Source organism: Marmota marmota, unplaced genomic scaffold (assembly GCF_001458135.2).
Source record: "Marmota marmota marmota unplaced genomic scaffold, marMar, whole genome shotgun sequence".
Lineage (NCBI taxonomy): Eukaryota > Metazoa > Chordata > Mammalia > Rodentia > Sciuridae > Marmota > Marmota marmota.
This window is the reverse complement of record NW_026000021.1, coordinates 5,962,812-5,976,334: the sequence shown is the minus strand read 5'-3', so window position 1 is coordinate 5,976,334 and position 13,523 is coordinate 5,962,812. Positions and strand designations below refer to the sequence as shown.

Sequence of the window (13,523 nt, the reverse complement as noted above, 5' to 3'; positions counted from 1 at the left end):
TGGAACCAGTCACTCAAGTTTCCCACACCAAAACAAACAGCACCATGATTTATCCCCTCTCCCGCCACCACATTGCAAAGTGGAAAAGTGAGAAGGAAGAAACATTTGCAGTATCAACTCCCTCTTGACTCACACACACCCAAAGCTCTTTTTCTTGTTTTTTCTTTAAAAAAAAATTTTTTTTAAAACCTTTCACTCACACACTTCACATGTCCTGGGTTAAAAACTCAGTCTCCCAAGTTTAGCAATGAAGTCCCTTTTCTGAAGACTTTAGGGCCTCACAGACCACGGGTTCCTTTGAAATACCCCCATTAAACCCAGAGAAGCCCTCAGTATTTTAAATCCTGTATCACAACAAAGTTGGGGAAAACAAACAGCTTTCTCTGCATGGGAATTGGGTACTTTGGGAAATCAGTGAAGTCCCAGAAATCTGCAAAGCTGCAATTTCTAAATCAGACAAGAGGCCATGCAGTCTTGCTCTGTTTTTTGGCTCTGGTAAGAAATGATGCACTGCCTCAGAAACCCAGGCTCCTGGGCAGGGCATGTCTGAGAACTCCAGTTTTTGTTTTGTTTTGTTTTTGTTTATTTTTTTTTTATTTTTGTTGTTGTTCTTTTGTTTTGTTTAAAAAAAAAACAAACAAGTAGAAGATCACTCCAGGGGGAATAAAATAGCAGCCTGGTTTCTCCAGAGGAGGAGAAGAGTGGGAACAAAATCTAATTGCCTAAGAAAGGCTCTTCAGGATAGAGACAGATAGATAAAGGGCTCCCTTGATCTCTGCAGAACTTGGCCTTTGCAAAGGACTTTCACCTCTGCGTTACCTAATTTATCCTTCATATTTCCCAGTAGTTTTATGTCTATTTTACCCAAGATATTCTGTGACTTGCCCAATGTCACAGAAATTGTGTCCCAGACCTTCTAACCCCACTTTAGTGTTCTTTTCATCATAACCCACCACAAATTCCCAAAACATAGAGAAGAATCATCCAAAGACACAGATCAATATCAGTGCCCTAATTCTGCTATGACTTCAGCCTCAATGAACTTAAATTTAGACTTTTAGGGCAAGACTTCTCAACAAGAGGACCATAGGAAATGGTTCAGGTGAAGGTGGGGTGCTGCTCCCAGATCGCCCTCCACAGTGACTCACTCAGGAAGATGATAGTCTGCCTCCTGGCAGTCCGACTCTCCTCACTCTCTGACTTTCTCATCTGCAGCTGTTGCCCGGTCCCAGCCAGCGTGCCCTGCTTGCTCCTCTGGAGCACTTGCATCATGTTCCAGCACATGAAGGCCACGGAGACCAGGACCAAGAGATAGACGATGAAGGCACCAAAGATGCTGGACTGGAACACAGTCCAGCGGCTGGAGAGGTTGGTACAGATGGACATGTTGGAGGACTCAGGGTGCTCGTGGTGGCGGGTTCGAGAACGGTTGCAATTGAGACCCCGGTGACTGGGCACATTCACCAGAGGGTACTCAACACCCATGGCAAAAAGCAAGGGCAATGCTACCAGGGCAGAGGTGACCCAGACAAAGGCAATCAGCAGTTTCACCTGGCAGGGCCCAGAAACAGCCTTATACCTGAAGGGATGACAGATGGCAACATAGCGCTCAAAGCTGAGCGTCAGCACATGTAGCAGCGTTGCATAGCTGCAAGTCTCAAAGAGGAAAGTGTGAAGCTTACAGGACAAGGAGTAGCTGGGTGTGGTCAGGGGGTTCCAGATGATGCTGTAAAACTCCATGGGCATGCCAATGAGGAAGACCAAGATGTCTGAGCAAGCCAAACTCACCATGTGGTCTGTCACTTCCTTCTGCAAGTAGCCCTTCTTCTGCAGTACCTGGGTAACCCGAATGGTGACGCTATTCCCCAGGATTCCTACCACAAAGATGATCAGGTACACCAGGAAGAGGGTGATTTTGATCCAAGTGGCCACCTCAAAAGCTGGGACATGGCTGTGATCAATGACCTTGGAGCAGTCATTGCTGGAGCTACTGGATGAAGCCATTAAGAAGAGAGTCACGCTGCCAGATTCAAAACCTTCTCCAACTTTCTTTTCTTCTCCCAGCAGAGCCCAGAGTTCTTTGGCTGCAACTCCCAAGTGGACGCAGGACTTTCTCTCACTTGAGTTCATTTGACCAAAAACATAACTCGGTATTTCGGCGCTTTCATGAAAGCTTCCTGGAGCAGCCCAACCTAGGAGAGGCTGGTGGAGCCTGGGGGTGGGGTTTTGAGATGAGTGTGCCCGAGTGAGGGGGAGGAGGAGGAGGAAGGAGTTTCTACTCTCCCAGCCCGGCTGAGACAGACACCCGCAGCCCCTGGCGCTCCCGCCCTGCCCCTCTTTGCAGTGGGCACTCACTTTGCTGCTGCCCTCCTGTCCCCCTCCAGCTTCCTGGCATTCGCCCTGACCCGCCCTCCAAGAGCACCCTTTCTGGGGTTGCCGGAGGCAGGAGGCGGGGAAGTCAGTGATCAAACATTAACCACGGTCAATCGTGCTCAGCGGCCCGGCTGCAGATCTAGCCCAGCCACCGGGTTTGACTCAACATACAGGCATCGTCTCCGGAAGACGATGGCCCCACCTCCGCTGTCACCCACGCGGCCACTGCTTAACCAGCACTTGGGGTCTGCCCCCTGATGTGCATTCCAGGGGAGGCGCAGCCCCAGGGAAGCTGGAGTGCGCTCACTGGGGACTTCGAGAAAGACAAACTTCCCCCTCGCCCGCCCCGCCCCCACTCCCACAGCAGTCCGGGTCTTGGCGGTGGCTTGCCCTGGACACCTGCCTTGGAGTCTGCTACCGGCCGGGCCGCCCTGGAGGAGCCAGCAAGCGCTCGCTCCTTGGTGCCCTGCCTTTGGGGCACTTCAGGTGTTTGCAGTGAATGGCTGGAGTGTGACCTGCCTGGAGCAGAATTGGTCCTGCGGTCCCTTCCCGCTGAGGGATCCGAACCCCAAAAGGCGTGGGCGCGGGGTCCCTCCTTTCGGTTTCACTCCACCACACAGACTGCTCTCTCCACAGCTGCTGCAAATCTTTAATTGGGAACATGCATATGGATGAGGATGGCACAATCCACTGGGATGCTCTGAGTGGAGGGAGTTATGCCCAAAACATCAGGAACAGCAGGAGCAAGCTAATGTGGGAATGTCGGGACAGGGCCACTGCCATAAAAAACTACATTGAGGGTCATGACATTTTTCCTCTTTGGAGAAAGGAAAATCTCTAATGTTTTCACCTATTAATTCTAAAATCAGAGGATTGGGAGGTGGGGAAGAGGAGAGGGAGACAATCCTACGCATTGTAGGACAGATACTTAACTACCTAGGGCCAAAACTTCTCCAGACTTCGCTGAAAGGGGGGGGCGGGCTCTAAGTCATGAACCACCAGCTTGAAAACAGTAAACTAATCCCCTTTCCAACACAGGCCCTGTGCTGAAACATCCTTATATTATCACAGTGGGTACCCTGGTCCTATCATTTTAAAGAGGAGGGACCTGGGGTACCTAAAGGGTAGCTAGGTGCTTTCCCAAGATCATAAAAGAGGGTGTGAGAGCAAGATTTCACTTCTATGCAGAATCTTGAAAGAAGGACGGAAGGGTTAGGGTTAGGGTTAGGGTTAGTCAAACACAGAGGAGCAAAGAGCAGAAGAGTGGTTGGTTACCAGAGGCAGGAAGGGGAAGAAAACAGGAACCCACAGGTCAAGGGTGCAAAGTTACAAAGTAAAAGAATAAATCCAGCAATCTAATGAACAACTGGAGGATAATAGTTAATAACATTGTAATGTACATTGAAATTTCGCTAAGAGAATAGATTTTAGCCCCCACACACATACCCTGTCACTCTGGAAGATGGCAGATTGAATTTGCTTGACTACAGTAATCATTTCACTCTGTGTGTGTGTGTGCGCGCGCGCGCGCGTAAAAATCCTATGTAGCACATCTTAAAAATAATCAGTTTTTTTAAAAAATGAGAGAAAGATTTGAAATTAACCTGGATCTGACCCTTGAACCCACTTCTTAACTCCTCACAGAAGGGAACCCTATAAGTATAGCAGATGCTCAGGAAATGTATCCTGAATGACACACACAGAAATAGGAAGTCTGTTTTCTGAACCTGGACCCACAGTTCATGACCTTGGGGATTACTTGTCCTAGGGAGGGAAGGCTATATGGCTACCAGATCTCTATAATTAGCTTCTTATGTGGCCACAGTGTTTTCTGTCTCTCTATATACTTGTTCTCTCTGTTAAATTACAAGTTCCAAAGCCAAGGAATGTATCTTCTTCCTCTCTCACAGCTCTCCATAGCACCCTAAATAATAGGTTTTGCTAGAGGCCTCGCCATCCCCCATGTGTGCTATTTGACCTCCTTTCTAGCAAAGAAACTCCTAACTCATTTCCTTATTGATACATGTTTTTAGCTAAAGGATCTCAATGACATTCTACCTGTCCTGAAAAACTCATAGGATAACATGATGGGGGTAGACGGGACCCTTGGGACTTTCCTAACTCCAGACTAGAATCCTGAGTGGGCTCCTCTGCAAAAGCCTCTGGTTGCTTGATGCTCCAGAGAAACTGAGAAGAAGGTGATCTAGGTCAGACCTAAAAACTTCCCTACCCTCAACACACACACACACACACACACACACACACTTGTGCGCACACATCCCACATCCCTGCTTCTAACCACCTCTTTCTTCTCAAAACTATAAACAAGTTAGGGCTCTCGCAAGTATCCCCCCGCCCAGCCATAGATCTGTCCTTTCAAATTCTCCTTAGTCTTTTTCTGAGCCCCTATTATGCATCATGCACATTCATATAATTCATTTCTTTCCATCCTTACAATGCTGCAAGGTGTATATTATTGCCCCCATTTTATAGATGAGGAAATTCAGAGGTGGGGGGTTAAATGACCTGCCAGAAAGGTGCAGAGGCAAGATTCAAACTCGTGCCTATCTGGCACACCATGGTGCGATCTCTCTGTGCACGACAAGACTATGCCAGGTGGAAGAACATCATTTTGCGGAAAGACAGTGTTTTCTGTCACCAGCCCTGATGCTGTTCGTCTCCCCCACTGCAGTAAGTCCATCATCCTGTAATATATTTGATAATCCCAATTTGTTCAGCTCAGACAAGATTCCCATTATTGTCCAATTCTTTTCATCATTTTTTTTTCCTCCCAAACGGTGAACACAGATTACAAATTCATGGCCAAACGGTGAGAATCAAGCTAATTAACATTCGTCCCTTATAACAGAGATGGAAAAATACATTTTGAACAAAGGCCCAGGAGAATTAAATTTTCATTTCACCTTTGCTTTTCCCAAGACCAATTAAAAACTGTTTAATGTACTCTTATTGTTGATAAGACTGGCATGGCACCTGGCCTGGGTCTATGTAATCTAGATTTTTTTTTATTAGTTTATTGCATAGAGAGAAAAAGTAATCAAAATGAGAAGTGAGTATACTTTAGTTACCTTTTCATCTCAATTCAACTCAAGGTCACTCTACTCTTGGGCCTACACAAATCTATATTCATATTCTACACATTCTAGATGACCTTTGGGGTCACATAGCCTAGTAGCTTTCATGAGTTTTTTTAAAATACTGAATCTCATTTTTAAAATATAATCTTATATTGGTACCCAAAGAAAATACACACACACACACACAGGCACATGTATTTATATATAAACATATTGGTTTTTTTTAATTTAAATGTATTTTGTATGCTCAAATTGATAACATTAACTCATCTGAAATTAACTAACAATTTATACTCTGATTGATACCTTTATTTACAAAGATTCATGGTAAAAATCATAAGGACCATATTTTAAGCTGCAAAGAAAATGTCACATATTTTCAAAGATTATAAACAGTGCAGATACCTTATTTATAACGCAACACGACTAAAAATTAACATCAAATCCATAAGGCTGAAACATAAAATTCTACCATGTCCAAAAAAGAATTTTAAATCTGTAGAATAATTCTCAGTCGAAGAGAAAACCAAAATCAAAATTACAGACTATCTAGAGAAATAACACAAAAATAACACATATCCAAACCTATGGAAATAGCTACAGGAACCCCTGAGGGGAAAATTCACATTCTTAAATGTTTCTAATAGACAAGGAAGAATAAAAATAAATGAAGTCATAAAAGGATTAAAATTAAGGAAGACAATAAGAAGGGATTAACAAAGATGAAAGTAATTATGAAGAAACGAGATAGTAGAACTAGTAAATAAACTCCAAAGTCCCACTTTCTTTTCTAAATTAGAACTTTTTAAGTCCTACTTTTTAAAAGTGGGACTTACCTTTTTTCCTTAGGTGCCATCAAGATCAGTTCCAGGTGATCAGCCTGCACTTTGCTCACCCTCATCAGAGGAGACAAGTGTTATGGTTCGTATCTTAAATGTTCCCCAAAGGCCTGTGTGTTCAAATCTAGGTCCCCAGCCTGTGGTGCTATTTGGAGGTGGGGAGCCTTTAGGAGGTACAGCCTCGTGGAAGAAAGCTAGGTCATTGGAGACATATACCCTTCAAGGGGATACTGGGACCCGGGCCTTTCCTCTCTGTTTTCCTGAGCACCGTGAGGTGAGCAGTCTTCTCTGCCATGTGCTCCCACCATGACATACTGTGCTATTGACGCAAGATGGAAAAGCAGAAAAGAGACAAAGGGACAAGAAAGCTAATAACTTTTATGTGAAAGTCTTATGCCAGTGTTCCTCATACCTTCAGTCCCCAAGCCCGTTCTCTCTCCCAGACCTGTCACTCTCAAATTTCTGGAAAGTCTACACATCTTCATTTAAAGTTACTATAAATTCACCCACTTATGAAAATTGCCCTGTTTCACTATGAATTAACCTACTAATAGATGTATTTTTAGGATAGATTGAGCAAAGGGAGATATGAAACCTGTAACCTAGGGTACTTTCCAATGTTATCTATTGATCAGAGGACGGAGAAGACATCAACCTAAGAATCCTGAGAACTGTCAGAACGACATAAGCCATCTTGTGATCATCAAACGGCTGTCATGCCTACCCACTTTCCCATGCATACCCCAAGTTTCCCTTGAATTACCCAAGACCCCAAAAGCATGTCTCACTCTCAAGACAGTCCCCATTCTCCCTTGAATATATACTCCTTGCTTTTCTCAATAAGCCTCTGTGTGTCAATATCTGATGCATGCTTAAATCCTTTTCTGGCACATACACTAAGGATCCTGTCATAATGAGTTAAAGTCCCCTCTCTAGGACCTCCTCAGAATTTCTCCAGTGACACGACCACAAACCCAAAGCAATAGGACCAAGTAACTATGGATTGAAACTTCTGGAATTGTGAACCAAAATAAATTTTGTCTTCTTGTAAGTCGCTTTGTCTCAGGTATTTGGTCACAGTGACAAAAGCTACTCATAAACTAAATTTACAAAGTAGTGCGATAAGCCCTAGGGTCACCTAGACTTGCTGTCTGGAAGCACTTGCTGACCATGTAGCAATGAGAGGACTCCAAGCAGATCACAGTCACCTTGCTACATTGAGGGGACACAGACTGGCGTTTAGGAGGTTAAACTGTTAAACTTCTTAGCACTGAGTACTGGAAGGGAAGAAGCTGCTCAGAAAAAGAGTGCCACATGTCTATGCAAAGGTCTCTTAAATCTTCGGCTGAATGCCAAGTGGACATTTAGAAGTTATGCTTCAAAAGCTAAGGAAAGCATAAATCAGGAAAAGATAATTAGTGGGAGGGCTGTGGGCCTAACAATTCCCCAAAGTCACAGAGAGCTGGGAGACACTGAAGTCTAAACCAACAAGAGTGAAGAGACTTCATTGAACTAACTCTGAAAGCGCCAGATCTTAATAGTAGGACTAAGCTAACCATAGAGCAAAGGCTACGCTAGACCTGCCCCTAACAAAGATACTGACCTGAGCCAGCTAATATGGCACAAGTGGCTAGGAAATTCGTGAAATATGAGTCGTCCAAACTGGGATGTGCAATAAGAATACAATGAACACCAGATTCTGAAGAATTTATATGAAAAAGAAATTAAGTTAGCCACATAGTTTTTACATATTGATTTCATGTTAAATGACATGCTTGGCTAAAATGGACTAAATAACATAATGAAAAACAATTTCACCTTTTAAATGTGGTTCCTATAATATTTTAAATTAGATGTAGCTTGCTCTTGTGACACCTAAAAGCTAACTGAAAAGGTTGATAAACTTCAGTTCATAAAAACAAAAAAGCTCTTCAAGGCAAGAAACAAATAAACAGACATAAATAATAGAATGAAAACTTACAGAAAATACATGTAGTTGATAATCACACCATGATGGGTAATATCCATAACACACTCAAAGTGGATAAAAATATACATTTCTTGATAAAACTGATCAAACATCCATTTTTATAAAATTCATTAAGAAAAAAAGAAATAGGTCAAAGAGATAAATAGGCACTTCATAAAAAAGGAAATCCAGATGGATAATAACAATGAAAAGCTACCCAACCTCTTTAAGCAGTGAGGGAAATGCAAATTAAAACCACAATTAAATATAACCGCATTCCTGACAGATTGGTTAATGATTAAAGATGATCAATACCATTTGTCCATGACGGTGTGGTATTGGAGACTATACACGTCCATACATTGTGGATGGAGACTAGAGTGGCAGTGCGTTTGGTAAAGTTAGGTAGAAACGTACTCCACGGCCAGCAATTACTCTCCCAGTTAGAGCTGTACAACTCCTGTCATCAGAATTCACATAAGAGAAAGTTTATAGCAACACTGTCAGTGATTACCACAATCTGAAAAACACCCAAATGTCCATCTACATGAAAGTAAGTTAATAAATGCAGCAAATTCACATAAAGACCTTACATACCCCATGAAAATGAATACACTTCTGCTACAAAGAATAATATGGTAAAACTTTAGAACTATAATGATTTGTGAAATAAGCAATACACAAAAGTCCACTTACATAACATTTAAAAACAGACCAAACATAATATTGGCGTGTGTGTGTGTGTGTATTTATTTATTTATTTATATGCACATATATATACACATATAGGTTTGTACACACACACATATACACAAATATGTATTCCAATATTATTGTTTGATCTATTTTTAAATGTTATGTAAGTGGACTTTGTGTCTTGCTTCTTTTATGCATTATATATATATTCTATATATTTTATTATATATATAATATATATATTATATATATAATTTTTTGTATATATGAATCCTTGAGGGTAACACTCAAACCAGATCCAAACACATGAACCTTGAGAGTATGGAGTGTGACCCTCAAGGGTTCATGTGTTGAGAGCTTGGTTCTGAGTATGGTAGTGCTAATGGGACCCTTAAGAGGTGGGACCTAGTAAAATGTCCTTAGGTCTTTGGAGGAGCTGCTCTCAGAGATTAAGGCAGCTCTCATTAGACTCCTGAGGTGTCAAGAAGGTGTAGAGTGAACCTCACTCCTAAATCACTCTCTGGCTTGCAATCTTGCCATGTGATCTCTTGCTCCAGTACCTGCTCCCACCTTGATAACATCCACTGTTAGACCTTCACCAGAGCCTGAATCAATGGGAATGCCCAATCTTAGACTTTCAGCCTCCAAAACTGTGAGGTATATAGACCTCTTTTCTTTATAAAGTTACCCTGCCTCAGGTATTTCATCATAGTAATAAAAATAAACTAACAAATGGATAAAGGGGAGAAAGGAGGGGTGGTAATAAGGTTCTAGGGAATCAGATGGATCAAATTATGTGCATGTATAAATATGGCATAATGAATCCCACTATTGTACATAATTATAATGCAGCAATAAAAAATCAAACTAAGACACATTAGGTTATATGAGAATATATATCATAGATAACATAAATGTATAAATTTTTATATATAATACATAATGCATATAATATATATTATATGTGATATTTATATTATATTTATATGTAGTATATATTTTGAAATTTTATTTACTTATTTAAAAGCAAACATATAATTTCCATGAAAGGAAAGGGGTCACCTCTATGAGTCAGGAAGGTGTATGACCTGTAAATTGCCCAGTGGGTCAGGAATGGGGACTTCTAAGTGCTAACAATATTCTATTTTAACACCTGGGTAGTAGTTATATGGTAGCAATTATATGATGCTTTGCTTCATGATTCCTTATTATGTAGTTATTTTATCTTATGAACATTGTATGTACTATATTTCATATTATTGTAAAACAAAAAAAAATTAAAAACAAAGAATATCTACGTAGATTGTTGGATCCGCTGAATCAAACTTGCTTTTCACTCCGTGGGATGACAGGACTGTAGCCAGGCACTTTTTCAGGGACAGTAGAAGTAGCACATCCCACCCTAACCCTAACCCTAACCTACTATGTTACAGACCCTAGGCTCCTTCTACCCTCACACTAGTCCTTCCAGATGAGTGGACCTTGGCCAGGAGCTGGTCTGGCCCTTCACATTCCATTCAGTGGCTCCCTGGCAACACGAGGGTAGGAGCAATGACAAGTTGGACCCCAAAAGCCACCTCAGTGTAACCTGAAGACTTTGTCCTTCCTTCTTTCACCCCTGGAATGTCACCTTGGCAGGCAGGCTGAGGATACAGCTTCCTGAGCAACAAGAACAAGGCCAAGGAGCATCCTGTGGAAAATGGCACACCTTCATGGACGCTTCCAGCTTCACCAATTCAGTGTGCAGATGGTCCTTCCTGGGCACTGATGCAATGCTGAACCCCTTCGATTCTCAGCTGAGCCCTAGCCCAAAACCTCCAATTTTTCCCCCCTCAGGGAATCATGTTCTCTTTCAAATCAAGATTTTTAGGTAGTAGTTTCCCTTTCTTTCTCCATCTAGAAAAGGGGACTTAAAACAAAAAAGGAAAATTATCCTACCAGTTCGGGTAAGGCACAGTTGACAAGTTATGGTTTCTGTTCAACATGTATCTTTTTTTCTCCCTTTGACCTGGTTATATTCAGCTCATTGAAAAGCAAGAAGCCACTCTGTTGCCTATTAGATGCTCCATCTCACCCTGAGAGCAGAATGGCCATTAAACCCAGGGACAGCCAGGGGGAGACAAGCACCTGTGTGTGTGTGCTCCTTTCTGCTGCTTCCTGTTCTGTATATTTGCAAAACTGCCCCAGGTCAGCACCGCCAGGAACCACCTCCTACCTGGACGGCCTCCAGTTACGTGCCCTGCACACTGCATATGGCACGCTCAGAGTGTAGGGAAACAGCAGAGCCTACCCATCTGCTCTTCAGCTTCCCCATCCTAACCCTCATAAAGAACAAAAAGCCCTAGGCCTTTTTTTTTCCTTCATCTTCAAATACTTCAAGCAACTATCTTTTCTCACCTAGCACTGTTTTCCCAACCCATTTGGGAAGAAACCCCATATATCCAACAATCCAAATTGTTGAGGGATATACTACTTTTAGCCTTAATGAAAATTGCAGTCATATCTTCTAGTAGTACATGGTCCACCAGATCTTGCTATGTGAACTTACACAAATCAGTTCAGGAATAGTCCATCCACTGGCTGAGCACACAGAAGCAGGAGGATTAAGAGGACACACTGGGAAGCCAGATCTCCTGGTTTGAATCTGGGCTCTGCCACTCACTTAGCTTCTTTGCACTTTAGTGTTTCATCTATAAACTGCAGATAACGATAGGATTCATCTCCTGCTCTTATTTGAGGATTAAACAATTTTGCATAAAAAGTGCCTGGAATACAGTATATGTGTATATCTATACTAGGTCTTTTCACAGGGGCAATATAGCTCAGTAGGTAAAAGCATGTTCTCTGGATCCAAACTGCCTGGATTTGAGTCTGCTTATCCCAGTTATGGAACCATAGGTAGGTTTCTTAATCTCTCAGTGCCTCACGTTCCTCATCTGCAAATTTGAGGATTAACAACAGTCCCCAACTCAGAGAGTAGTTTTCAGAAATGGCATAACAGACAAAGCTCCCAGGACAGTGCCAGTCATACAGAAAGTGCTAGGCAAGAGATAATTGTCACTGATGTTGTGTCCACTGTCACCTCATCCTAGTTAGGTCATTGTGGATGGCTAGTTTCAAAAAGATAAGAGAAGCTGAGCTTGATGCAACATACCTAGAATTCCAGCTAAGACCAAGACAGGTGAGTCGCAAGTTCACGGCCATCCTGGGCAATTTAGCAAAACCCTGTCTCAAAATATAATTTAAAAAACAAAGGGGGTTGGGGATGTAATTCAATGCAATGCCCTGGGTTCAAAAAAAAAAGTCCTGGGGGTGGGGGGGGGAAAGGTTACAAATGTTGCCAAGGGTATGGAGGGAAGGCAACACTCTCACACCGTTGGTCAAAATGTAAATTAGTACAGCCACTATGGAAAACAGTATGGAGGTTTCTCAAACAAGTGAAAATAGAGCTACCATATGACACCACAATCCTTCTGCTGGATACATATACAAAGGAAAGGCAATCAGCACATTGTAGAAATACCTATGCCTCCATGTTCACTGTAGCATGATTCACAACAGCAAAAATATGAAAAGAGCCTGTGTCCATTGACAGATGAGTAGAAAAAGAAATTGTGGTACACAATGCATTATTATTTTGCATTAAAAAAGAAGACACTGCTATCGGCAATGATATGGGTGAAACTAAAGATGTTGTGCTAAGTGAAATAATCCAGACACAGAAAGAAAAATACTGCAGGGTTTCACTTACATGTGGAATCTTTAAAAAGTTGAAAACAGAAAGTAGAAGGATGTTCCCAGGAGAGAGATAACATAGGAGAAATAGGTCAGAGAACATAAAGTTGTAGTTAAGTAGGACAAATAGACCTATGGATCTAATGTACATCAGGAGGACTAGAGTTCAGAGCTAAGAGTATTACAGAGAATTTTAAAAGTAGATTTCACATGTTGTCACCATATACACCAAAATAGGTGACTATGGAGCATGGTAGAAATGCTGATTTGCTTGACTGTAGTTGTCATTTCATTAGGTAGATGCTTACCAAAGCATTGTTGAACACCTTAAATATATACAATTTTAAAAGAAACATTTTTAAAAATGATAAATTAATGTCTCTTTGCCTGTTAGCTGCAGCAACTGCTATAGATACTTACAAAAAAAAGAGACAAAATTCTAGTCTCTGAAAATTGGGGATGCGTGTATGACACGTAGGCAATCTTTATAATAACCAGATATTTCATCCAGAACTCCCTGTTTTCAAACTGCACAACGCAGAATTTACTGAACAACAGGGACTCTACAGTTTCCAACTTTATCTTCAGTAAAAATGAGCTTTGAGTTGTTTGCAGAGTAGTGGCAACGAAGTGGCAACAGGCCAGGTTAAATACATGGCTTATGGCCTTATAATACTTTTTTATAAGTGCCAAATGAAAAGGCTACTCTAAGAGGGATTGCAAGTGTGACCTTAGTTGCATTAGCATTTGTGTGGGCTGGTGGAGTTAATCAGCCTGTTTGACAGGCTTCAGAACAAGCAACAAGCACCCCTG

At 41.9% G+C, this 13,523-nt stretch overlaps 1 protein-coding gene across 1 annotated transcript in view; it reads right to left on the bottom strand.

Annotated features, from left to right (window-relative positions):
* Nucleotides 1-2,429, bottom strand: part of Gpr39 (G protein-coupled receptor 39) — a 202,730-nt gene extending 200,301 nt beyond the window's left edge. The window contains exon 1 of the mRNA XM_015501728.2: nt 1,149-2,429. Within this exon, the coding sequence (XP_015357214.2) occupies nt 1,149-2,130 (982 nt within the window). The 5' untranslated portion in view covers nt 2,131-2,429. The remainder of the gene's footprint in view (nt 1-1,148) is intronic.
* Between the last annotated feature and the right edge of the window lie 11,094 nt (nt 2,430-13,523).